General features: G+C 31.9%; 1 protein-coding gene and 1 long non-coding RNA gene across 2 annotated transcripts in view; one reads left to right on the top strand and one right to left on the bottom strand.

The window, feature by feature from the left end:
- The window catches only part of LOC102806532 (uncharacterized), a 54911-nt gene extending 33687 nt beyond the window's left edge, over positions 1 to 21224 (top strand). The window contains exons 18-20 of the mRNA XM_006819981.3: positions 9386 to 9466; positions 14050 to 14202; positions 16421 to 21224. Of these exons, the coding sequence (XP_006820044.3) occupies positions 9386 to 9466; positions 14050 to 14202; positions 16421 to 16528 (342 nt within the window). The 3' untranslated portion in view covers positions 16529 to 21224. The remainder of the gene's footprint in view (positions 1 to 9385; positions 9467 to 14049; positions 14203 to 16420) is intronic.
- Positions 68 to 27791, bottom strand: LOC146737851 (uncharacterized). The gene is made up of 2 exons (XR_014930697.1): positions 27714 to 27791; positions 68 to 282 (listed from the first exon to the last, which is right to left on the bottom strand). It is a non-coding gene; the product is annotated as an uncharacterized LOC146737851 (long non-coding RNA).
- Between the last annotated feature and the right edge of the window lie 99 nt (positions 27792 to 27890).

Raw genomic sequence — 27890 nt, 5'->3', positions numbered from 1 at the left:
TTTTTTACCCAAGTTGAAATGATTTCCCATTGGCTAAAAGTTATGATCAAAATGTTTGAGAAAAAAATGCTGTGAGTCAAAAGTTTATTTGGTGTTCAAAAGGTTATAAAGCCAGGGATGGATTGATTTACATCCTGTCACACACATTCAGTGAGCTGTAAAGTAAGATATCATTGTCCAATGCAAAGTGCATCAATCTGTATCCTTCATGTCATGGTGACAGATGAATAGAACAGTAGTCAAGCTGAAACGATGCTCTTGAACATGTCCTGTCATTGATACCTTTAAGAAAAAAAAATTGCAAGTGAAAAGACAAGAGCAGTCATGGTGAAAATGTCTTTCAGATTGTCAGGTTGGTTGTTTGTTTGTGTTACAGTGCCAAGATAATGGGATTAGACTTCATCAGTCACATTAGTAGTTACTGGAGGTTTGGTGTATACAAGTTTAATAACAATCTTTTGGTAGATTTCACATACAAAATCAAAATAAAAAATTCTGATAAAAACTGTTATAAATAAATACATGTAAATAAAATGCTGTAAAATTTTGTTGAGGGTGGGTGGCGGAGGGGTGTTGTCTTAACATAAATGCGTTTTTTTTAATTCAAAACTCTCATAATTATTTGCATAATTTAATAATAAAAATAATTATGTACTAAAATATAATTAGTGAACCTTGTTTGTTTTTTTTAATTCAAAAATATGTTTTCTACATGTACATGTGAATAAAAAATAACTGCTATGTATTTGGTTCTTCATTAGGCCATTTCGTTAACAGTGAGATCTTGTGTCATGCGTGAAATTGAACGTAAAAACAGGACAAATATTGGTCATAGTGACATCAAAACATCGCTTGGGTTTTGAATAATGTGAAAACATTTTGGGGTACTCGGTATAATAATGTTCTACATGTATGATGGTCAATTTTGATGAAGTAAGGTACCGGTAATCTCAATGCAATATTGCCCTCTCAATGATTGGCGTTTCAACATTGAGCTATAAAAAACAAATTCAAAATTTAATTATTTTATTTTTGTGGGAGGCGTTCAGTCTCTGCCTTGGATGGGATGAATAAGTAATCTATTTTCTCTATAAATCACAAAATGTGAGAATCGTTTTTCCCCTGTAATTATGCAAATTGGAGATTTATTCTCTGTAATACCAGATCAGGCACCACATGCATCACAGCCGCTACAACCCAACCCACCTGCAAATTTCTGTCAATATCTGTCAAAACAAAACTGCATAAATTGTAGACATAATTTTTCAAAAAAAATAAACAAGATTTATAGTCAGTGGGAATTTGGTGCAAAATTACTTAGAAAATATTTCATAAACTACATAAAAATGCGCAAAATGTTGCCTCAAAATTTAGGCAAAAAAAAAGGGTTAAATAAATGAAGGCCAGGTTGAAACTATGCAGTTCTGGCTTTGGTGCCTTACTAAGTTGGCTGTCTTGTAATCTAGTAAGAGATTTCAAAGCAATTTAATAGTCTTGTCAATGATTTGATACAACTTGATATATCGATACATCGTCATTCATTGTAATAATGATATTCTAATCAAATTATGGCTTTTCCAGCTGCCTTTACCCTGTCGGCATTCTCATGGTTTGAAATTGATATCTCTATTATCATATTTGGGTGTGGGAATAAATGAATTTCTAAACCAGTCAAAATAAATTAGTTACTGACTTATCAAACTTAAACTGTTTTAGATACCGAATAATTGTTACCAAAATAGAGTTAATGTGAAGCTACCTGATTGGTTACCCAACCCAGACAACTTTGGCATATTTTTTCTGTATTTTCATTTGCTAGTGAAAGAATACCTCAAAGTACATCTTGGCTTACTATGAGTGGTGAAAAAGTCTTGGCAGTATATTTCCACAATTAACTTTGAATACAGTATCTATGCATGCTCTGGTTGGAAAATTTAATAAGTTAGGGAGTCCATTCTGTATTACCTAATGTTCTACAGTGTACTAATACACTGTAGATTATTTTGCCATGGAAGACCATTGGTAATGTCTACAACTGATATGCAAATGAGATAAAATAGTCCCTTCTCAAGATGAACTGCAGAAATACTTACAGTCAAACCTGTCTATAGTGGCCACCCAGGGGAGTTTGCGATTTTGACCTTTGTAGGTAGGGTCACTGATTTATTCATGAATATTAATTAGATCATAGACAGTCAATCAGTGTTAATGTGCATCTCTCAATTTGCTCTCACACTACTATGGTGCATACCGGTACATTGTCAAAAATATATTTTGAGAACACGTGTAGCTGAATATTATTTTTGTACTTAATAAAATGCATATAAACAAGATAATATTTTTTTCAAATGAAATATTAGTCACAATTATATTCAGTTGTGTGAAAAATACATTATTGGAGGAAGTGTGGAATATAGGCTAACAATTTTTGCAGATTCAGGACAAATAAAATTAACCTTTCCACCACCAGACTTTCACTTTTTCTTATATTCTTCAATATTTCTAGAAATGAACCCTAATTTTGGAGCCAACAGACAAAATTTGAGTCAATTTTCAGTTTTCACTCAAAAAAATTTGGCTATTTTTGTCCCAATCTTCTGAAGGAAAGGGCAGACTATAAACAGGACTATTTTGTGAATTTGTGATGAAAAGAGGGAACTGGTAGTGAAAAGGTTAATAGTGTATTTCTGGTAAAATTGAAAACAAAAGTAGGTTACTTAGGTAGAAATAATCTTTTTAGCTCCGCTGTCGACTTTGTCGAGCGGAGCTTATCATATGAGTGATTGTCCGTCGTCGTCGTCGTCCGTCGTCGTCCGTCGTCGTCGTCCGTGTCAATGTTTTACTTTTTCGACTTCTTCTTGAAAACTACAAGCCTGAATGCTTTGATACTTGGTGTATATGTACCTTGGGTAGACCTCTCTCAGATTTGTTCATTTCATGATGATATCTTCAATTCTCTAATTTTGGTGAATATTTTTGTCATTTTTAGTAAAAAGTGATATTTTCAACTTCTTGTTGAAAACCGCAAGTCCAATTGCTTTGATATTACATATATAGGTACTACATGTGGACCTCTCTCAGATTTGTTCATTTTGTAATGATATCTTTAATTCTCTAATTTTGGTGAATATTTTTGTAATTTTTGGTAAAAAGTGATATTTTCGACTTCTTGTTGAAAACCGCAAGTCCAATTGCTTTGATATTACATATATAGGTACTACATGTGGACCTCTCTTAGATTTGTTCATTTTGTAATGATATCTTTAATTCTCTAATTTTGGTGAATATTTTTGTCATTTTTGGTAAAAAGTGATATTTTTGACTTCTTGTTGAAAACCGCAAGTCCAATTGCTTTGATATCACATATATAGGTACTACATGTGGACCTCTCTCAGATTTGTTCGTTTTGTAATGATATCTTTAATTCTCTAATTTTGGTGAATATTTTTGTAATTTTTGGTAAAAAGTGATATTTTCGACTTCTTGTTGAAAACCGCAAGTCCAATTGCTTTGATATTACATATATAGGTACTACATGTGGACCTCTCTCAGATTTGTTTATTTTGTAATGATATCTTTAATTCTCTAATTTTGGTGAATATTTTTGTCATTTTTGGTAAAAAGTGATATTTTCGACTTCTTGTTGAAAACCGCAAGTCCAATTGCTTTGATATTACATATATAGGTACTACATGTGGACCTCTCTCAGATTTGTTTATTTTGTAATGATATCTTTAATTTTCTAATTTTGGTGAATATTTTTGTAATTTTTAGTGAAAAGTGATATTTTCGACTTCTTGTTGAAAACCGCAAGTCCAATTGCTTTGATATTACATATATAGGTACTACATGTGGACCTTTCTCAGATTTGTTCATTTCATGATGATATCTTTAATTCTCTAATTTTGATGAATATTTTTGTAATTTTTGGTAAAAAGTGATATTTTCGACTTCTTGTTGAAAACCGCAAGTCCAATTGCTTTGATATATTATACATATAGGTACTACATGTGGACCTCTCTCAGATTTGTTCATTTTCTAATGATATCTTCTGTTCTTTAATTGCCATGTGCATTGCTAACAGCGGAGCTATCTCAGCCGACAGGCTGCTTGTTTATCATAACTCTCAATTTATTATTCTGTAGTGCTGCTTAGTATGAGATTTTTGACAATTTGGTAAAAAAATAAAGAATTTCAAGTTTCCATTTTTTACTATATGGTCTGAAAAAGCAAGGCATCTAGACAAGGTTGAGTTATTAGAAACACATTATTTTTTTATTCAACCTCAAAATAAAATTTGGTAATATATCATGCTTGGCCTGACAAGAAAAAAATTTCACTGAAAATAATCTAGCAAGTATACCTTTTTCCCTATATTTTACATTCAAAAAAAAGGAAAGTAAATTCCATACAAAACACCCAAAAAGTCTTTTCAATGAAAAATTAATTCCAGCTAAAATAAAGTATTTTACAGTAGATGGAAGTATATAAATATATTGGTAACGTGCATTTTGTGTTTAAAAGTTAACATACATCAAGCCCTGATCTTGGCAATGAGTCTGGGACCAATAGAGCACAAAATAAAAATAAAAACAAACTGAACACCAGAGTGAAGTGCATCTGCTATGCTTACTCAGTGTTTAATTGAGCAACAAATCAAAATGTTGTTTTTTTAATGAAATGGTTAATAATACATGAATCACCTTTTCTATATTCAATAATGTTTTGCATAACTGTCCAACAACGTGCACCATGCTCTGTTCTAAATACATTTTGCTCAGCATTTTTAACTTAATTACCAAATCATAAATTATATTAAAAAAAAATGGTTTATTTTAGTTTATTTCTCCTAAAACACAAATATAAAAGTATCGAACACACAATTAAATGTGGCTTATCAGAGATTTGAGATGAACTACTGCCATGCCATTGGTCAGAATGCTGTTTCCATGACGCACATGGAACTCTATGGAAGGGTGAATCTTGCATGTTTTCTTGACTCATGAAAATATATTTCTTACGAAATACAAGCAGATTACAGTACATTACAAGCAGAACGTAATTACCTTTACATCACTCGCAGATTGTAATAAGCCGTTTTTTAAAATGTAAGTTATTATTAAGGGAATTACATTGATGTCCAGGTCTATTTATAATATAAACCAAGGTTGACTCCGAGGTTAATTGCGATGATTCCAAAACATCAATAGTCTATCTTATCTATAATCTTGGCTGTATATTTCTGTGATTCACTTTGATTAGTATCTATGCACGCATAGGCTAGAATTCATAAATTATGAAAAAAAAAATTTGTCAGTACTGATTGCTCAAGGTTGTTATTAAATATAAATATTTATTGGTGAATAAATGATGTATAATATTAAAAATATCAGGAAAATTGTGGATTAAATATAGGTGTGTTTGTGTATGCAAACACAAAAATGTGTGGTGTATTTAGTAGTACATGTGCGTATGTTAATTATGATATTAATAAAAATGATATTTTAATAATTTGATATTCACCAAATGCAATTTTTGGTTTATGTGCACTATTAGAGACATGCTTCTAGTTTGAGTAATTTGAAAGTATGTGTGTTGACATATACTGTAAACCTCTTAATTTGGGTGGCTTGGAATATTCAGGATTTGATGACTTTATGTCATTTGTGAAGACGACTAATTTTTGTGAAAATCACTGATCCAGGAAAAATTTTCACTACTACAAAATATCATGATTTTTACTAATTCATAAAAATTTGTCCAAAATAAAGTGGTCACAGTGTGTAAAATTACTTCACAAATTTTTTTAAAAATAAATCATTTGCCCTGGCCATGCCGCATCCATGCTGTAACTATGCAGCACAGCTTCCATTTTCATAAGGGTTGAGAGGCAAGGACACATGAAAGTCTCATGACTCGATATCACATGAGGAACCCAAGTCAAATTTTCACTGCTGTGATTTTGTGAATTTACAAAACTTTGTTTGTCTTGTTTATAATTGATTGATGTTGGCAATTAAAGTGAGGGAGTTGTCACCTGCGCATGCATCAGATGGCCATAGCGTGTCATTGTTTACAAATAAGCGTCTGCCCATGAGCCTTCGCGTTTTTAGCGTGTGTTGTTATCGTCGCTTGGGACTCAATTCTCGTGTGTGTGCAGGTGATGACCCTCTCGCTTTAACAGCAGCATACTAGTATCTAATAGAAGCACACGAAAACCATTGTATCCTGGATCATTAGTTATATGCGCTACTAATAGAGCAAATACGATACTTTTTATATCAACATCCTGTGACACAAGAATATAACTGATAATGTAGAGAATGTCTCACAAGAAATAAAATCTCATAAAAAAAAGGATCACTGAAATAATCATGAATTGAAAGTCACAATTGAATCAGAGTACAAAAAAAATGACAGCTGGAACATTCTGTCTATTTAACTCTTTCTTAGCATCAGAAATCAATTGCACGTCAGAATAAAGAATTAATGCATTTCCTGACTTTGCTGCTGACTGCCATTTCCTGTTTCTCTTATCTCATCTTCGGTGATAGTATTTACACTAGCTAGTACATTCATGTATTGTTTGTAGTTCTGTGAGAAGTAAAGCAAAAGAAATATCCCCATTGCAGCATGTACTCACTACGTGACAGAACTGAACAGGTCCTGGAGTATGATTCACAGTTTAATCTGGAATTCCTGAAATTACATCAGTGTTTCACAACTTCAACTATCATGAATTTCATTTCTCTTGTTATTTCCTGTCCAAATTATTATCCAGCAGAGATGTTTGCGGTGAAATTAATCTGGTAACAAAAGCGGCTCTTTTAAAAAAACAAACCACCTTACATATCACATTCTTTGATCACTTTGAGAAATTCCTTCCTCGCCGCCACAATAGATGCATTGTAAACTGATTTCTAATGCACATAATTCATCGACAATTGTGTGTTAATTGAATCGGCGTCACTCGTTAATTAGAATGCAATGGGTCAAGTCGTGACCTGTTTTTGTTTTATTGTCACGAATTACAGGTATATTGGTTCAAACCTCAAGGACATATGTATTAATGTACATCATGATTCACACGTATACGAGTGAGTGATGTCATAGCACACTCTTGTGTTCTTGGATCTGGAGTACGTAATTTATGAACGCTCTTTGAAGTTTGCAGCAATTTCTCATAAAATATATATTACAAGTTTTCCTGTTGAGGAGGAAATACATTAAAATGTGTGTGATGGGTGGATTTTCTTTTTTATGATATTTCTCGTATAGTTAAGTGGACAAGTCAGAATAAAATATATCGGGGCTGATGGGAATTATTGTTTTCCACATTTTGTACATTCTGAGATGAGATTTTCGGAATTTTTGAAGGTTGGATTTTTCGCAGTTTCTCCAAAATTTATAGTTTTTGAACAAACTGAGAAAATGGTTTCAAAACAGCTGAAATAACTTAAAACATAAATCTTACTGAATAAGAGCATTTTAGGAAAGGTGTCAACAAGTTGCGGTAATTAATTGATAATACAAATGTTTTATAGCTTACAGTCCAACGTAACGAGGCACACATTAAACATTACTATAATTACAGAGGTATTTAGTGCTTTCTGCATCATGTTGTGTCATGCACTGTTTGTTTCAGTTCGGTGTCTGGCCCAACTCACACAAATGCACCCACACACTCTCTTAATCAATATCGGTACTTTCAAATTTATAATTTACAATACTGTGTTGTGAACTTGTTACTAGGGCAGAGTCGCTAGATTGACGTCTTAGTTTCAACTAGTTTTTAGTGAAGTACCTGTATATCTATTGTTTTTAAAATGAAACCAGTCAGTGTGGTGTGCTTTGTGCATGACTTAATACTTTTATTGGCTGACTGACTTGTATTTCTAGAAAGTAGGGCACATTTAATCGAAATGTATCCCACTTAGTTTTTGTATGAATTTTAATCAAAATTCTCTGATTTTTGTTGTTGCAGTATGTTGAAAATTTGAAAATTTATTTTAAAATAGTGAAAATTAATTTAAATTTAATGAGAAATATGAAAAAATGGAGGTTTCCATTCAGTAGGGCCTCTTTGCTGAGGTTTACTTATCTTTTAGATTTATCAGTCGCTTTCTAGGTCTGTATAAAATAAACTGCCTGACAGAATACAATTTATACATCTCATCTCTGATTGAGCAACTTTGATAAAATATCCTATGTATGTCGAAAAAAAAAAATGAAATTTGTATGTCAATTTTTAATAAAATTGTCTGCAAGTTAAACCCAGACTAGTGTGTGCTATGTATTCAGGTCCATTCATACTTGTTGTATAAAATCCATTTAAAAGCCGCCTGAAGTCACCTAATAAAGTTTTATTGACCACATACAAAGAGTACAAAGTTTATTTTGATTATACAACAGAGTTCAGAAGTTGCCTCATTTTGGACATCCTGTTTTTGTATTTTGGTGCATGGTGGGTCGTATAATTTAATGTGACTGCTGTTATAACAAATAAAACACTAAAAACTTTAAAAAAGCACTGCTAATTATTAGGTTCTAGTATTGAAAAAAAAAAAATGCAAAAAAAAAAAAGGCATTTCTCAAGTTTGTCTCCATGGAAACAGTGACTCTGTGATGTATCTACTGTGATAACCATTTTTATTCTCAAAATTCATGATCTAAATACATACAAAATAAAATTTAAAGTTACTGGTAATTAAAGTACGAATACAAATAACACTCCAATCCTTGTTTTTTGTTTTAACTTTTCCCTGAAATTATTTTTACATGTTATTTGTCTTGTAAAAATGAACATTTGAAATCAACTAGGTAACGATAAAACTCTGTGAAAATAACTTGCCACCAGCAACAGTGGGGCAGATGGGTTAAACAAAGAGAAGTTTCTGATGGTGTTAGAACTATCTTGCATTTCGTCACGCTATCAGCGATCCACTCATCCGACACCCTATCCCAGAGAGACACAAAGTAATCAAATTTAATTGTCATACACCCACAAACCTGGGGTAAAGACGCGCTTAACAAAATATACAGTTACAGTAAAGCTCTATTAGAAGTGCATGCAAACCAAAAATTGTATTTTATTTATCTTGAATCATTGAAATATGATTTATTTTTAATATGGATACACGTCTGTCATTTGTGTAAGACATTAATAATAGTAGAGGGAATATGTCACATATGAGCAATGCAAATTAACTAATGTAGAGATACACATATTAGTATAGCTATACCTACATGGTGAGCACTGGACATCATATAGCAATGAAACTGACAAACCACACATGACATTTTGTCTGTGTCTTCTCATTAAAACACTATGTTGAATTATTACTTCCGAATAAATAGCTGTCACATTGTTTTTTTTTTATTTCAGAGTGAGTTTATAGGCTATCCCTATTACCATGGTTCGTTGGACAGGAAGCAAGCCGAGCAGGCTCTGAATGACAGTAAAAGGGTACGTCTCCTTTTATTTGAAAAGCGCCCTCATTAGTTGAAAAGTTGCAACATGTGTGTGTTAGTTTCAGTTGAAACTGGTATCCTGGTTACGAGGTCACAAATCAAAATCCAAGAATTGTCATTGCACAAATTTAATTGGCCATTCATCATTTCCACAGAATTGCAAAACTTATTTCAAGCATTAAAAATTTGAGTGGGATTTTAGTAGATTTTAATTTAAAAGTAAATATATTTTGAAAAGACACTTTCTGCAAAGGGGTTCCTCATTTGGGTCAGAGTTTTTTGTGTAAACCAAATTTGTTGTGGACCAAGATGAAACAAAAAGAAAATTTCCATGACAACTGGGTAATGTAATGGAATATTTGGGAGGGTTGAATGACAAATTTTAATCAGACAGGGACTGCAATTTGCAGTCTAGACCCAGTCCATGACTGGTGAGAAATAAAATTCACAAATCCTTAATTATTATGCATATTGACAATTAGATGAAAATAGAATGATTTTAATCAGTATGTTTTTTTTTTTGTTTTTTTTTGTGTGTGCTAGACATCAGTTTTGAACATTGAATGTTGCTGATGTCTTTTCAAACTTTTTTTATGTGCATTTTGTACTAGCATTGAAAATGCTTCATACTCTTCTCATCCACGTTACTATTCATTGGAACCAGTAGCATAATGGCTAGAGCATCAGACTCATGATCCTAATTTGTATGGGTAGGCATTAAATAGGCTCGACCCCTACCCTGGGCGAGTATGACACAGATTTAATGGGAAGGTTAAGTAGTAGTCTAATCTAGTAGTAGTCTTCTATACTGTCTGTGGCTAAATCCACTGGCCAAATTTCATTCACTAACAAAAGTGACTTTGGGGGAACCTTGGTTAAGATTTGCAGGGTATTGCATTAGAACAGGCCTGATTAACTCCAATATAGTGCATTAAATTGACATAATGCCATTATGATAGGATGATGGCCACCTAGTCTGAAACTGGAATATTACAAATTGCGCTATATTTCAGTACCAAAAAAAAATCAGGAGAAACCTGTCACCGACAAAAAAAACATTCCTGGTTCAAAATTCAATAACCATACAATTTTAAAGTTCTGGATGATTCTTAATTAAGTATGGAGAGTTTTTACTCATCACAGTTTATGCAAACAAAGTGATGTTTGTTGATGATTTAAATTTAAGTGGTAGTTTAGAAAACTTTATCAAAAAGATTATGTGAATAAAATTCATGTTTTTATTCTGGTCTATTGAATAGAGATGTTACAGTGACCTGAACTAGTTAACGAGCACATCCAGACTGCTGTTTCCGCTCACTGATGACTTGTATTACACATAAACTTAACTGTATTATTTTATTAGAGTGTAGGAAGAAAGAAAAAGTTCTTTCATGTCTGTGTGAATGTAGTTCAGGTCATTTGCAGGCATTTGAGTGAAACAAATATCATATTCTTTTGTTTTTTGAAAAGTGTAATCTTATTTTTAATTTTGACACAAGTCTTCAACATTAGGCTTTTTTTTAAAAAAAAAACATCACAAATAAAATCATAAATAGAATTTCGGTAGGAAAAAAAAATGGATAGTATTTATCAAAATTTCCCAATAATTCGGAAAACCATGAATACCCATAACTACAGGTACTGATGATTCTGTTCACACCATATGTACCACATTTTGAAATATCTCGAAACCTTTTACCATAGGTATTAAAAAAAAAATTTTTGTGAAAAATGTTCGATGACCATACTTTTTTATCTGGATTTTGTGAGGAAATCAATTCAAAGTGAAGGAAATCTAGCAATAAGTTTTAATGGTGTCCAACTACATGTACCATAACTATAATGGCACCAGTCTTCAACCCTTTAAACACAAACTATAAAATAGAATGTATGTGACTTGCCTAGCTTCAACTTTTCTGAAAATGTTTGCGTCAAATACATGAAATACTGTGCATACCGGTACCTTATTCGTGCAAGTTTGTGCCAAATTCGAACTTAGTACTACTGATTGTATCTGCATTGTATAAGATTAATATCAGTTAACATTATGTGACTTTTTTTAACTGAGATTTTAAGTGAAATTTGAAGAAATACTTTCAAAAAAAAGAAAGCAATACAAAAAAAATGTTTAAACTGCTGCTTCCAATCCCTAGGATTGCACCAGTGCATTATGGGAAATATAATTTGCATGACCTGCCCATCAATTAGTACTACACAATACAAGCATTAGCTGATCTCTTAATCCTTTGTGTACACCATTGTCTGATTTGGAAGAGTTTGGATTAACTTTGATTTGAATAAGCCTGTGTTTGACAGTTATTTTGAAGAATCTCATTGGCTGTTTGAAAAATTTTTTCTCATCGACATTTAGATTTAGAATTCACTTCAAATTGTAAATAATGTCAAAATTGTATTCTACAAATATTCATGATTATTTGCGGCAAAAAAATAGTCCATGAAATCTGATTATCAAAAAGAACCATTTTGTAGAGTATTCCAACCACATGCATTACCATAAGGTGAGACTTACCCACTGAAATCTGGTCGCCATCTTTCCTTTAATGCACATGAAGCCTCGGCTTAAAAGCATTACTGTAAAATAATTTAATTTTAATAGCTTGAATTAATTTTCGCTGAACAGATATTTTGGGTGTTTTGTATGGAGATTATTCTCACTGATTTGTTGATGATTTGAATGTCAAATATAGAAAAAAAAGGGTATATTCGCTGAATTTTATTTTCACTGAATCACGTAAACTAATTCTAAGCGATAATAAAGTATTTTACAGTATTTCATAAGTTGATGCAACCAATAATAACCCAGTGAAACATGTATATTAAATGTGACATAAAAGCATCTGAGGATCTGATAATGAAAACATGGTTTACTTATCTTAAGTGAAAATACATTTAAATAAGACCAGTTACCGGTAATACATTGCCTACTGAAACCATTCTATACCAGCTATCTGTGGAGACTCTCAGTAGACAATGTGTTTTACAACTGGATAGAAAAAAAATATACAAAAAAACCAAAATTATTTCATGAATGTACAATTTTTTTTTTAAATATTTTTCTCATAAGCTGAAATTTCCAGCATATGAATATAACATGGCATGTTTTAAATTCTTTTGACTTTACCAATCTACGCGTCTTAACCTTAAAAGTTATAAAGTTTTTTTAAACATTAAGGTAGTTGGAACCATTAAAATTTATCGCCAGATTTTCTTTTACCATATTTTAACATAAACTTTTATGGAAATACTTCCTAAAAGGCCAATTTGTGTTTTCAGAAGGTTTTTCTCACAAAAAAATATAATTCTACTGGATGAAGACTCCCCAAAGTTGATTTCTTGTGTCTCAATCAAAAATCAAGTTTGAAACCAAAAAAGCATGATAATTTTTTCACTCATGTTAATTGGTTGAAGACCATCAATGACCTTAAATAAATCAAGTTCATGCATCATGAAGAAGAGACTGGAATCAGTCTACGGTGTTACAGGTGTTTGATTTACGCAGAGTTTGTTTGAGTCAAGTTTCACTATATGACACTCTTTGAGCACAAACTAACATGGGATCAAATTCAATTGTAAACAAGTTTGGCATTTTTAAATTTAACAATATCTAAATAACAGATATAAATATGTCATAGAATCAATTTTCTGAAAAAAATCTGGTCTTTATTTGATTTGTCTGAATAAGAGATTGGCTTGCCTGCTCGATGTGACCTGACCCATTTTTGTCAATAAAACCATGTGCATGTACCTAAGAAGTTCTATGACCTCACTGCATGTGTATTGCAACTTGAATAGTTGTCTATTTCTGCGGGATATCATATCTTCTCATAGAACGTACACACCATAGTATGTGTGTTGAAAACAAGCAGGAGTTGATTGGATGGAATTTTGGTTATGTGAACCTGCATGTGTTTTAAACCCTATGTAACGTGTATAGTCCCAACTGCGTGTGTTTACAACATGCAGATATACAAGGACGATATTGTCTGGAAACATGCCAATATATTCTCGCGTAACAACCTGATGCCACACCCGTATTGTCACACATTAACAATAATTTACTCTTTCACCGTGTTTTGATTTTGTTTGTTTTTTAAAGAAAAATATAAGATATACAGTGATGTAAATTCTACCTCTACCTCCATCTACATTTGTACTACACAAACCTACCTGAAAACCTGGCCAATAGGTGTAACAAAAACAAGATACTCTGGTTGACTACATCCTGCTATATAAGCAGGAGTTGATTGGATGTTAATGTTAATGTTCGTTTATGTTGTTAAAATGAGCAAATTTTGACAAACTTGTGTAAACATTTCACTTCACTCTAGAATTTAAAAAAAATACTAAAACTAATGTATATCAAAACACTGGAGTATATTGATGGTGACTAAACCATCTGTTCCTTAGCAACCAATGGATAACCAACTTCAATGGATAGTGAGGATATCCAAAATAAAATGGAAAAAACTATCATCAGCAGCAGATTTGTTCAACCAGATTTTATTTTGTATAACTACATGACTTCTTTACATGTGTTTATTTGTGAATATTTTTCAGGACGGGGCATTCATAATACGCGATGGCAAGGATGGCATCAATAGTAATTCCCCATATACCGTCAGTGTATGGTACAAACGACCATGGCATCTTCAAATGAAGAGGAGAAGTCAGGGAAAGATAGCTCTTGGTGCGTTAAAAGAAGGAGAAAAGGTAAAGACATAATTAGCCTGCAATATTAATTAACGCTTTCCCAATTTTATTTAAAAATGTTTATTTTTCTTATCAAAGAATTGAACAGCATTTTGATGTTACATTTTGATTATAGTGTAAACCATTTACCGGTAATTTTCACTGATAGGAGTTTAATGATTTCATGGCATTTGTGAAGATAACATTTTGCAATTCAGGCCCCTTAACCACTGGTTCCCTCTTTTTATCATAAATTCATAAAATAGTCTGCACTTTCCTTCAGAAGATTGGGACAAAAATAGCCAATTTTTTTGAGTAAAAACTGAAAATTGACTCAAATTTTGTCTTTTGGCTTAAAAATTAATATTCATTTCCAAAAATAATGAAAATTATAAGAAAAAAGTGCAGACAAATTTGGGCGAGAAAGTCTGGTGGTACTTTTCGGGCGTACAGATTTTTTAATTGTTCCACACATTGACATTGAAATTCAAAAACACAGCGTATATTTAGATAAATGATATTTGAAATTATTGCTGTTATAGGGGAACAATATCCCTGAAATGCCAGGATGTGTGACCTTTAGGGGTCATGCATAATGCTTATTAGAACATCGTGAACAAAACGCTCTGGCACATTAGGTCATAATTTTTGATTAAGCTACATGGCTTAAGGTATTCCATGTGTGAAGCCCCTATGGAATCGTGAGCAGCACGTCTACATACAATTGCTACTGTATAGGTGAATGAACTACATATCTTTCACTTCAGTTAATAACTCTGAATTACAAATACTGTATTTGTTCTATTGGAAGTGCTTGCACGTATACCGTATTTACTCTATTAGAAGTGCATGCGCTCATGTGAACTACAGAGGTGTTTCCATGGGCAAAAAAATTTAATATTTTAATGATTTATTAAACAACAAATATGATTTTTGGTTTATATGTGATTCTATTGAAAATGTGCTTCTAATAGAGCAAATACAAACACTACAAAAAATTAAAAATATTGTCATTTAGTTATTTATTATTAACTTTATTACATTTTAAACACCAAATTAGAAATGTAAAATTTTCTACAGGGTTGTAATAAAGCTGTTATCTTATATCTTATTTGATATATCATGTTACAAGGATGAAAAAAACACATATGGGGTTGCTGTACTCAATTAGGAAAAAAATTATCAAATATAATACAATGAAAATAGCATGGTTTGTCTGTTTTAGGTCATTTTATCAGTGTTTACCATGACAACAATATTTCTCAAGATCTCAAAATGTTTTGGTGACATATGGTGATGTCTACAAGTATTATAAAATTGAACATGTGTTTACATTATGGTCTGTGGAAACCACTACTAAAATGGCATCTTATTTTACCGTTTTACTCTAAAAACATATTAACAGTGAACCAATATAGTTCACATACTGTTGACTACTACTAAGACGATTAATTGTAGACAGATTTTGAAATGAAATATCGTAACTGCTATATATATTCTGAAATATATGCACATGCAAAAAATTCACAAGTAACATTAAGGTAGAAGCCTACTCATAATTTTGTACAAAATTGGTCATAAATCGCATGACAATGTTCATTAGTTTATTATGTGCAATCATGAAGCTAATATCCCATGGTATAATGAAATAGCATTATTTTGTGTGTTACAATCGCTATTTTTAGAACAATTCTATAAAACACATTTTTAAAGAAAAAATGCATTTTTGACACTTTTTAAAACCAAGATTTTTTTTAATAATTCATAACAATAAAAAGTACTCCATCATTAACAATATATGATTTTTTCTGCCTATGTCACCAGGCTAGATTTTGAGATATTGCATAATATTTCTGCCATAGGAACCTATGGTAAAAGCATTATAATAGTGCCAAAATGGTGACTTTCCACTAAAATACAACCATCAATTTCTCGAGAATAAGGCTGGTGACCCCTAACTTTTTTTCAAGTCAATATCCTTATATTGACCTTGAGTACAGTTTATTGAAAAATGAATAAATTCAGGATATTTTAATTTATGAGTAGGCTTCTCCCTTAATGTCTCTTCCATACTTGGTGGACTACCCTTGATGAGCAGCTAAAATTACCATAAGCTCAGAAGTTCAAAAGTTCATCTGTTTATGAAGTACAATATTCTGTTATGCTCTCTGTCTCCTTGAGGCGGTGACACTGGTTTTAGGTTAAATTTATGAACTTGAATGGTCTGTTTTTTTTACAGCTATTTAACAGTCCGTTAGAGCTTGTGCAGTACCACCAGGAAAACACTTTGATTTTGCAAGGAAGCGGCAAAGTATGCCTGACTATACCAGCACCTGTGTTTTCATGATACAATGGATAAACTCCACCATGCTGACTAGGGACACAGTCTGAACAGGTGTTCCAAATCATGGATTCATGATAGAGAGGGTTCACAGCTTTCACCCCTATACAAAATGGAAGGATCACTGCTTACACCCCTTTATACAAGTGTTTTAGCCCAGCTTCATAAACATTTTGAGTAAGGTTCACATCAGAATAGGAGTGAAAGCTGCTTTATTTTTGTTACATTCTTAAAATGTGCTAATACCAAGGCATCACATCAAAACCGACAACTTGTGGTTTGATGCAAATTTAGCAAAGATTACTGTAGAAAATATGCTATTTTATGTTTTCATGTTTTCCCTAAAATAAATAAATGTGTTCAAACACGGTCCCTCTATAGGGACTATGGTTCAAACCACAGCTAATAGATCATATCCTGTCTCACCATGTACCATACTTACACTATTAAAAATGCATTCATTTTGTAGGTAAAAGCCAAGGTCAACTTTTTTCTACTTTCACAAAATAGACCTGGATAATTTTTTTCAATTTTAATTATTTTAAACGAAGAAGAATTTGTAGAAAAATTTATACAAATGTTCACCCGCAAAAATGATGGTGCTCTAAGAATGAAATGTTAGCATTAACGAATTAAAATCACAGTCTGAGTTTGTTGTACTTAATATCTAAACAAAATAAAAAATGTTCTTTTTTATGCATCAATAAAAAATACATTTGGCATCGTAGACATATATATACAGTTTTTCATCTATCTTTGAAATGTATAGAAATATGTTTGAAAGTGTTCAAATGTCTTCTTTGTGCATTGCATTTATGTCACTTTCGAACACTTTTCTAAACCCTGCCATTGATTAAGTTCTCTAGTGTAAAATGCCACAGTGGTAAACAAACTGTTTAGGGTGTGTGGCCAGGAAAGAATAATTTGCCACACTGTGATGGGTAACAAATATTTTAACATTGGTGGCTATAAGTTACTTGACTCTTTCAATAGAATGTTTTCAATTTTTTCTTGCACAAAATTTCAGAATCGAATGACATATGTGATGTATTCATTCAAAGAAACATCACGCTTAGAAATAATCTGAATAACTATATTCCTCATTTCTATGTCAATACAGTGACCATCAATTGCACGCTAGCTTTCATTGAGTCACGCTGGCTCCACAATTAGGTAGTAACTAAAGAACCAGCTCCCAATAGATCTTCCTGATGTGTTTTATCATGCGGATTCCTGGAGTACAAAGTCATGGAACCAATCATTATTTGTGGGGGGAGGCAGCTGAATTCCTGTATAAATATTCCAAATTCTAAAATGAATTTAATAGAAGCTTTTATTTCCATCAGGAAAACCTATCTAGTCACTTATCTTTAATCTTTTTTTTACACAAATTTAAAGCTCTTTTTGCTGACAAATTTAAAACTCTTTTTTGCATAAAAATAAAATACCTTATTTCATTTGAATATGTTATGTAAGCTTCCTCCCTTCTTTAAAATGAACTCTTCCCATTTATTCCCACTTATAAATCAGTGAAAAAATAACCAGAAATTTATTGATTATAAATATTCCCATTTTTTGTGTGCAACTCTTTAGAAATTGATGAAAATAAATGACACATGTCACACCGGCGGTGCTTTCAATGAAAATAAAGTGTTGTAGTTTGCATATGACATTGATTGTCTATTTATACTTATCATGTGACCTGTCACATGACCTGCCTGATTATTATCTCAGCATGTTTACCGTTTCAAATTTGAAGAATGTTCTCATAATTTTTTACATCATAATATTATTTTTATTACAAGAATAATAATGGATTAATTTATGAGTTATTTTGGGGTCAGTTTTGATTCAGATACGCTTCAGAGATCTTTTTGAATAAACATCTTCACGTTGACATATATGGTTTTTCAAGTTTCCATGACAACGGCACCTAAAGACTTCCATTAGTCTTGACTTCTTTTCTTTTTATCTTGACTTTTGAGACTAAGGGTATTTACATAATGGTGGATGTCTGTAATCTGGATCTAATACAATATGTCAATATGTTTCCAATATTTCATTTGACAAAGAAATACTCTCATATTTTTTTTTTCGTATGTTGTGTAGAAATGCAGTTATTCCAGTCACAATACAAAAAAAAATATTGTGACTTTAAATCTATTATAGATATCTAAAAAAAAATAGAATATTATATTAAAGCAATGATAAATAATTATTTTTAATTAGTTGGTATGGTTTATATGGATAATTGTTTGTAGAATATTTGTACGCCGATGTTAACCTGAAGGCTTGTGGGGGGGGTGCAGCAAATTGTGAGGGAAAAAATTATTACTGGGTAACTTCCTTTTTAAATTCTTAAATAATTGCTGATATTTTCAGACAATCGATTTAATATTTACTGGTTGGTGTATGTTTCATATTATTATGCCTTACATTCTGGATTCATTCAACAGACCAATATAAAACATTTTTTTATATTTCGCCATCTGTTTATTAATAACAATTATGTTTATAATAATACTGATGTCAATGGCACAGCCTCAGTTAGATGATGGTACCGCCGAAAAGACCTGTGTTTTAGTTTTTTTTAATTATTTTTTCAAAGCTCAATTTGTTATACGTCAATCAACCTGCCGAATGTAAATCATTATTTTGATCTGTGACTTGTGTAGGTCTTATTCTTTTTATATAACACAGGATACATTCCCTCAATCATGCATATAATGTTTAAACACATCAAACCTTTTTTGCTGTTGTAATTTAAATGCTTTAATTTCTATCATCACACACAAGCTTTCCATGAAAATGCCTGCTGCGATCTGTAATTGTAACCCTAACTGTTGAATGGTTTATCCCACCACCCCTGCTGTAAAGTGGTTGAGTCTATGCTAGTAAATGATACAATACACAAAGGTTGCCCAACTTTGAATTATAAATGTATATTGATACATATATTTGTGGTGTGTGACAATAACGATCAATAATAAAAGCCACTGTGACTGAAACCATGAAATGCGTCACCAGCTTGCCTGATCTAATTTCGCTATTGTTAAGCAAGGAAGCATTTTAATATTATTGTTTTACCAATATTATTCTTCGTGTTGCTATCAATCCCTACCAACTAACATGTGATATTGGGTCACATGTAAGTCACATGGTTTATTGTAGTCGTTTTCATCCAAGTGATTACTGCAATATTGCAATTACATCCCCAAATATTTTAAATAAAAAAAAATACAATGATTAATTATTATCAAGTACATTTCTGTAGTCTGAAAATGTGATACAGCTGACAATTTTAAATTAAATTATTAATCCAAACATAATTGGATTAGGCATTGAATTTTGTTGTTGGTAGAATAGGAGTCCCTTTCAATAATAGCGTCTAATCTAAATATATATTATATCTAGGTCAGGTTATCCCAAGGTCATCATGAATATTCATGAAGACTTCTCATGTTTTATATCATGTGAGCCAATCAGAAGGTGTTATATCTATCACATGACCAGTGTTTATTACTGGCTTGCCATACTTTTATCTCGCTAATTTTTCATCGATTTTATGTTTACATTCCCAAGTTTGAATGTAAAAAAAAATACATTAATTAGGTATGGAAGGAGAATGTAGCCTAAGGACATTCCATTTGTTTGATGAACAAAAACCGCTGTTGAATGTAACACGGTCATTTTTCAAGTGTTCCAATTATTGTAGGTGAGGATATTTTGTGTGTTCTCATTCATAGTACAAATGCATTTTAATTGAATATATAAAGATGATGATTTATAATGAATCAATTTCTTTGATTTCATCTAGCAATTCAACAAGAGTAACATGTTTGTTTTTTTATGTGATCAATTTATAGAATATTTTGCCAGTAAGAGTGCCCATGAAAAACATTGTATTAGGAAAATATGATCCTTATACATTTGTACTTGTGTTGGAAAAATAATACTGAAAAATAGAACAATTTGTTATATTATCGACATTGTTATATTAACATTTTTGAACCAATCCTACTTTATATCTTTTGTAATTAAAAAAAAATGAATAAATAACTGTTGTAATTAAAATAAAAAAAAAATGATCTATTGTAATTCCATGGAATCATACTTTAGCCTTGGTAGCTGGCTACTAATATGTATAATATCATGGAAAGTTTTATCTTGATTTTGGAAAACAACTTGATAAGTGTGAATAATGAGAAAGTGTGTACATACCATACAAGGCTTTGATCCAATCTATATTTTTAAACCGCTTTTGTAATATTTCGCAAGCTACATTTTCATGTCAGGATTTGTTTGTTTGTTTATTTTTCCAATCGGAAATATATTTTTTCATAACAAATTAGGCATGTACAGTTTTTAATTAGTCTTGTGATTACAGTAATATTATATTACCTTATTTCTCTACAGTACTTTCTGGTGAGAGGAAATTTAAATATTGGTATTTTCTTTTCTTTGTTAATATGTGATAATATATTTGATCTATGCATGTTTTCGTATGCCGACTTTAATAAAATAAACATTCACTTCTACTTTTGTGCAATATTAACCATATTATCTCTGTAATTATTTTATGCACCACGCTTTTGTTAGAAGTTACTATTGTGTATTATCCTGTAGGCCTAATGGCTCATGCACATATCAAAAGCAATTGTTGCTTACATATTAAGCGAATAAAAAAACAAAAAAACATTTATTTATGCGTGAAATTTGTTCTTACAATAATGGATCTTTCAGAATCATTCTATCAGCTGTAAATACGTACATTTTAATCAAAATGTACCAATTACTATAAAATTAAAATGTACCAATTACTTCAAAATTTAAATAAAGAAATGTACAATTCCATCATTATCTGATAAAAGCATGAAATTGACGCTGCCATTGTCGATTTTTTGACCCCCCTCTCATGAAGAAGTTCCATTCAACGATGGTGTTAATCATAGTTTGAAATATTGACATGATTAGGATCTTAAAACGATATATTTTGTATGTTTTTGTTAAAATTACAAAAAATATTTGCATATTCAAACAAGCAGCCTCTCGGCTGAGATAGCTCCGCTGTTATCAATGCACATTTCAATTAAAGACCAGAAGATATCATTAGAAAATGAACAATATGCATAGTATCAATGCAATGGGACTTGCTGTTTTCAACAAGAATTCAAAAATATCATTTTTCACCATAAATGATTGTGGTTTTTAACAAGAATATCACTTTTTACCAAAAATGACAAAAATATTCACCAAAATTAGATAATTAAAGATATCATTACAAAATGAACAAATCTGAGAGAGGTCCACATGTAGTACCTACATGTATATATGTAATAATATCAAAGCAATTGGACTTGTCGTTTTTAACAAGAAGTCGAAAATATAACTTTTTACCAAAAATTACAAAAATATTCACCAAAATTAGAGAATTGACAATATCATTACAAAATTAACAAATTTGAGAGTGGTCCACATGTAGTACCTATATATGTAATATCAAAGGAATGGGACTTCTGGTTTTTAACAAGAAGTCGAAAATATCACTTTTTACCAAAAATGACAAAAATATTCACCAAAATTAGAGAATTGACGATATCATTACAAAATGAACAAATCTGAGACAGATCCACATGTAGTACTTTTATATGTAATATCAAAGCAATTGGACTTGCGATTTTTACCAAGAAGTTGAAAATATCACTTTTTACCAAAAGTGACAAAAATATTCACCCAAATCAGAGAATTGAAGATATCATTACAAAATGAACAAATCTGAGAGAGGTCCACATGTAGTACTTATATATGTAATATCAAAGCAATTGGACTTGCGGTTTTTAACAAGAAGTTGAAAATATCACTTTTTACCAAAAATGACAAAAGTATTCACCAAAATTAGAGAATTAAAGATACAAAATGTATCACTACAAAATGAACAAATCTGAGAGAGGTCCACATGTAGTACCTATATATGTAATGTCAAAGCAATTAGACTTGCGGTTTTTAACAAGAAGTCGAAAATATCACTTTTTACCAAAAATGACAAAATTATTCACCAAAATTAGAGAACTAAAGATATCATTACAAAATGAACAAATCTGAGAGAGATCCACATGTAGTACCTATATATGTAATATCAAAGCAATTGGACTTGCGGCTTTTAACAAGAAGTCGAAAATATCACTTTTTACCAAAAATGACAAAAATATTCACCAAAATTAGAGAATTGAAGATATGATCATGAAATGAACAAATCTGAGAGAGGTCTACCCAAGGTACATATACACCAAGTATCAAAGCATTCAGGCTTGTAGTTTTCAAGAAGAAGTCGAAAAAGTAAAACATTGACACGGACGACGGACGACAACGGACAATCACTCATATGATAAGCTCATTTCGACAGCGGAGCAATAAATATTTGCATCCAAAACGCAAAAATCTGTCACTGACAGTATTTATGTCATTTATTTTCGATTATAACGTACGTACGTACGTGCGGTACTGAGCTCAAAAGTATTGTTTAGAGAATTGTGCCAGGATACAAGAGTTTACTGTGGAATGAGGAATATTTTGCTTCCAGGAGATTTGATGTGTGAATATTCACTCAGTTTTAAATTCACTGGTTTGTAAAAGAAACAATATTTTTTTATTGTTAAATTTGATTATTTGCTGTTTCAATTTACTGTAAATGCGTTAATTTTTCACTGTGTTTTAATTTTGCTATTTTCATCGATAAGTAAAATTCGATGAATTAAATCTACATGTAAAATAACAATAAAACGCATTGTTTTTCTGCTAAATTTGTGAATTTGAAACCCAGTGAAGGTGCTCAAAACATCAAAATAGTGAAATTAAATGCCAGGGAAAAAAATGGTTTTACAGTAGCTATCAGGGACATAAATAAGTGTGGATTATTCGCCTCATTTCATAATTCATGAGCAATATTTTAAAAATAGGTCAGTGCCAAAACAATGAGAAATGTAAGCTCAGTTGGCAACAAGCATTGCGGTGAACATTATTGGAATACTAAAATTGTTCCATACTTTACAAAATTTGAATTATTTCATTTTTAAAATGCATGATTTATAAATTGTATTAATTGCTATTATAAGAATTTACTGATCGGTGTCATTCATCGACTTCTCAGTGATTGATAATGAATGACTGATGATTGGCAGAAACCAGAAAAAAAGTCAAGAAACTTTTTAAACCGATTCAAACGTTGAGCTGAAACAAATATTTGGGAGGGGGGGGGGCTAATAATGAGTTATTTTATAACAAATGTAGAATGACAAGTCATTGTCAATGACACGTCCCCGTTCCGTTCATATTTGAGTGACATATAAATTCAAAGCAGATCATGACCGAAATGCACCTGCATATGTACAACACATTGTGCTAAATCTGAACAAAATCCATCCATGCATGACTGAGATCCGGTTCTGGAATTGTGAAAATACATGATTTTGATGCATTTTCGGCCTTAAAATGGCCATCATTCCACTATTGTTAAGCAGATCATGAAACAAATGCACATATCTATTTGAGACATGATGTACCATGTGTGTGTGAAGTTTGAACTTGATCAATCCAGACATGTCTTGGATACGGATCCAGAACTGAATTCTTTAACAAAATGGCCGCCAGTCGGCCATTTCGAACTTGATGCGAAAAAAAAAAAGACATGCATCAAGGTCCTATTATGTTTAATGTATGTACCAAATTTGAACAAAATCCATCCATGCATAATTGAGATACGGGTCCGGAATGGTGAAAATGTGCGATTTCAATGCATTTTCGTCCTTAAAATGGCCCCATTTGGCTATCGTTAATGAGATCATGAAACAAATGCACATACATATTTGTGACATGATGTACCTTGTGTGTGTGAAGTTTGAACTTGATCAATCCAGACATGTCTCGGATACGGATCCAGAACTGAATTCTTTAAAACAAAATGGCCGCCAGTCGGCCATTTCGAACTTGATCCGAAAAAAAAAATGACGTGCATCAAGGTCCTATTATGTTTAATGTATGTACCAAATTTGAATGAAATCCGTCCATGCATAACTGAGATCCGGGTCCGGAATGGTGAAAATGTGCGATTTCAATGCATTTTCGGCCTTAAAGCGGCCGCCATTTGGCTATCGTTAATGAGATCATGAAACAAATGCACATACATATTTGTGACATGATGTACCTTGTGTGTGTGAAGTTTGAACTCGATCAATCCAAGCATGTCTCAGATACGGATCCAGAACTGAATTCTTTAAAACAAAATAGCCGCCAGTCGGCCATTTCGAACCCGATCCCCCCAAAAAAATGACGTGCATCAAGGTCCTATTATGTTTAATGTATGTACCAAATTTGAACAAAATCCGTCCATGCATAACTGAGATCCGGGTCCGGAATGGTGAAAATGTGCGATTTTGATGCATTTTCGGCCTTAAAATGGCCGCTATTCGGCTATCGTTAATCAGATCATGAAAAAAATGCATGTGCATATGTCCCATATAATGTGTGATGTATGAGTGAAGTTTGAACTTAATCGGTCCATGCATGTTCGAGATACAGGTGATCACGGACGGACGCACGGACGCACGGACGGACGCACACAGGGCAAAACATAAGTCCCCGTTTTCGGACTGTGTCCGAACGGGGACTAAAAATGTGGAAGATTTGAATTCCTGGTAAAACCGAGACCAGACAGTTGTTATTTGTTACATAAACTGATCATGCAGAGTTTCATCATTCATGTTACCCCACCTCCACCCCCTGGAATAATTGTAAACCACTCACCCATTAAGGTTCTATCACTTGCCCTTACTAATAATAAGTAATAATGGTGAATATAAAAAAAATTGTATATTAATATATTTACTCATTTTCTGTTGTAGGAAAACATCCAAGTCTCTATTAAAGACTTGAAAAGCTTGCTATTTCATGCTCCATTGATTTTAGATTTGTCGCATATACTGGCGGCATTTTTTTTATAATAGTTTTTAATAGTCCAGATGCAAGTCGTTAAATTTGAATCACCTAACATGCGGTGTTTCAAAATCTGTCTGATGTTTTTTACAGCCTGATTTTGTTTTTATCGTCATGAATTAAAACGCTTTGCATAACAACAAGATTGTATATAGGAGAGATTCGACCTTCACATCATCTTCATCTTCATGAAGTAAGACAAATGATATTATACCAAAATATGTTTTTTATAATGCATAAAATAACATCAAATAAAAATTAAACTGCTTTTCTTTTTGGATTTCATATTCGGTGAGAGGACAGGAAATGAAATCACCAAAATTATGAAATTAAATCTATTTTTAAAAATATTAATGTGTAATAAAATTGGTGTGTACCTTCCGTTTCCTTGACCAAATTACATTTTAAATTCTGTGTCGTAAATTTATGAACAATTTGTGCTTTGATATATAGCTGATGTGGGGCACCAAGTGGTTGTTATAAAGGAAAACTGAAGGGTTCAGTAAGATCCACTTCTTGGTTGAGATTTACCAGGTTCGACGATTAATAATTAACTCAATACATTAATTGTATGATTGCAACTTAGAACAAATTATTGTAAAATGATTTTTTGTGGAGTGGTTGATTTTCAGCTGCTATTTTTCACCTTTGAGAGAAATCACCTTACAAATAAAATCTAGGAAAATTATATTTTTATATTGTCACTTTGAACTAAGTGAATGATCAATAAATATAATGAATTTGTTTAAGCATTGTATAATGCTGATAAATGTGATGCAACAGAGACTAGAATCTCACTTTGTTTAGATCGTATGCAAATGAGTTACAAGGAATTCTTCTGCCTAATTGGCTGGCTGAATAACAAAATATTTAAATAGGGCTGATTTTCTGCATGATTTCATTTTACTCAATACTGATGCCTTCTACACTTAGGGAATACTACTGTGATATAAATTTGGGTTATATACAATTGTCCAAGCTAAGCTCCACTGTAACAAACACAAAATATTCGCCAAAAATATAAAGTGTCAGTAAGTTTGTATACAGTAGAGACATTAATTTTAACGATTATTTAATTTCACAATTTTGATATTTGATCATAATCACTTGTTTTTAAATTAATTGTTTTTTTTTAGTGTAATGAAAAATTGAGAAATTTGTTCATGGTGATTTAATTTTAGTAGATTTCCACAAAAATTATCAGCAAAAATTTAAACCCAGAAAATAATTAATGCCTTTACAGTATGTGAAGTATTTCTGGTAATTCACTATATTACTATACAATAAAATGCTTTAATTTCACAATGAAACAAATGTTAATAAATAATGCAAGTCAGAGAAAATCGCAATATTTTTTAGTAGGATTGTTATTTTCTTTTGTAGATAAAGGTTCAAAAGACCGAGCGTCACTATGATCTTTCCTGAATGTTTCTTTCATTGCAAGTGTTAAGCAGATATTTTGCCTTATATGTATGTTTAACTACACAACAGGGATGTGCGGTCAGATGGCAATTTTTACGTTACCGCAGCAGTACACAAGTACCTGTCAGGTAATAATTTGTATCTCCTGAGTCTTCCCAGTGATCACCGAGTACCACAACTTTTTAACTGAACATTGATATTTTCACGTTTTGTTTTTTGTTCATACATCATATATTCAATATAATTGTGTCTGTACAGGTTTTGATAAATGTTTGTACATCCCCACTGTCAAATTTCAGATAATAGCATAGTATATTATGAATATATATTAATTAATCTGCTATTTGATGTACTTAACAACCAATCACAATGGAGCATTAGAACATGTGACATCAGAGTACAATTTGTAGAATGAAATACATGTAGAAAACTTGTAGTGTAAAGAAACTCAATATTACAATATTTGCTGATTATATTCAAAATGTGATTACACCACCCCCTCATCCACCCAACCCTGACCCCCCCCCCTGCTAGTGTGAGGAATTGTATCTACCCGTAGTTACACCCCAGTGCTAGGGTGAGGGATGTTTACATTTTACGATAAGGCTGCAATTCGGCTGTCAACCATTACCCTGGGAGGGCATTGAAAAGGTCAGGACCACAGAGCTGTTAACAGTTTTATTGATGTTCCAATGTTGACCTATTGGTTGTAACTGAAAAAAACACATTAACAATTGTGCGATACTTTAAAGACCAATACTCATTAATCAATGAAAATTACCTGTGTGATATGGTCTGATTACCACGGTAACCTGTTTTGTCTTGTGGTTATGTAAGGCAGTTCACTACTGAGCATGTGTACAATGCATTATGGGAAAGAACTGGAAAAAAATGAAAATGAAAAGCTATAATCCTCCTGGAAACTGACAATAAATTGAATGTCAATGTTTTGAAATGT

Source organism: Saccoglossus kowalevskii, chromosome 10 (genome assembly GCF_978046115.1).
Source record: "Saccoglossus kowalevskii chromosome 10, keSacKowa6.1, whole genome shotgun sequence".
Lineage (NCBI taxonomy): Eukaryota > Metazoa > Hemichordata > Enteropneusta > Harrimaniidae > Saccoglossus > Saccoglossus kowalevskii.
The sequence above is the reverse complement of the archived record's forward strand: the minus strand, read 5'-3'. Positions and strand labels throughout refer to the sequence as shown.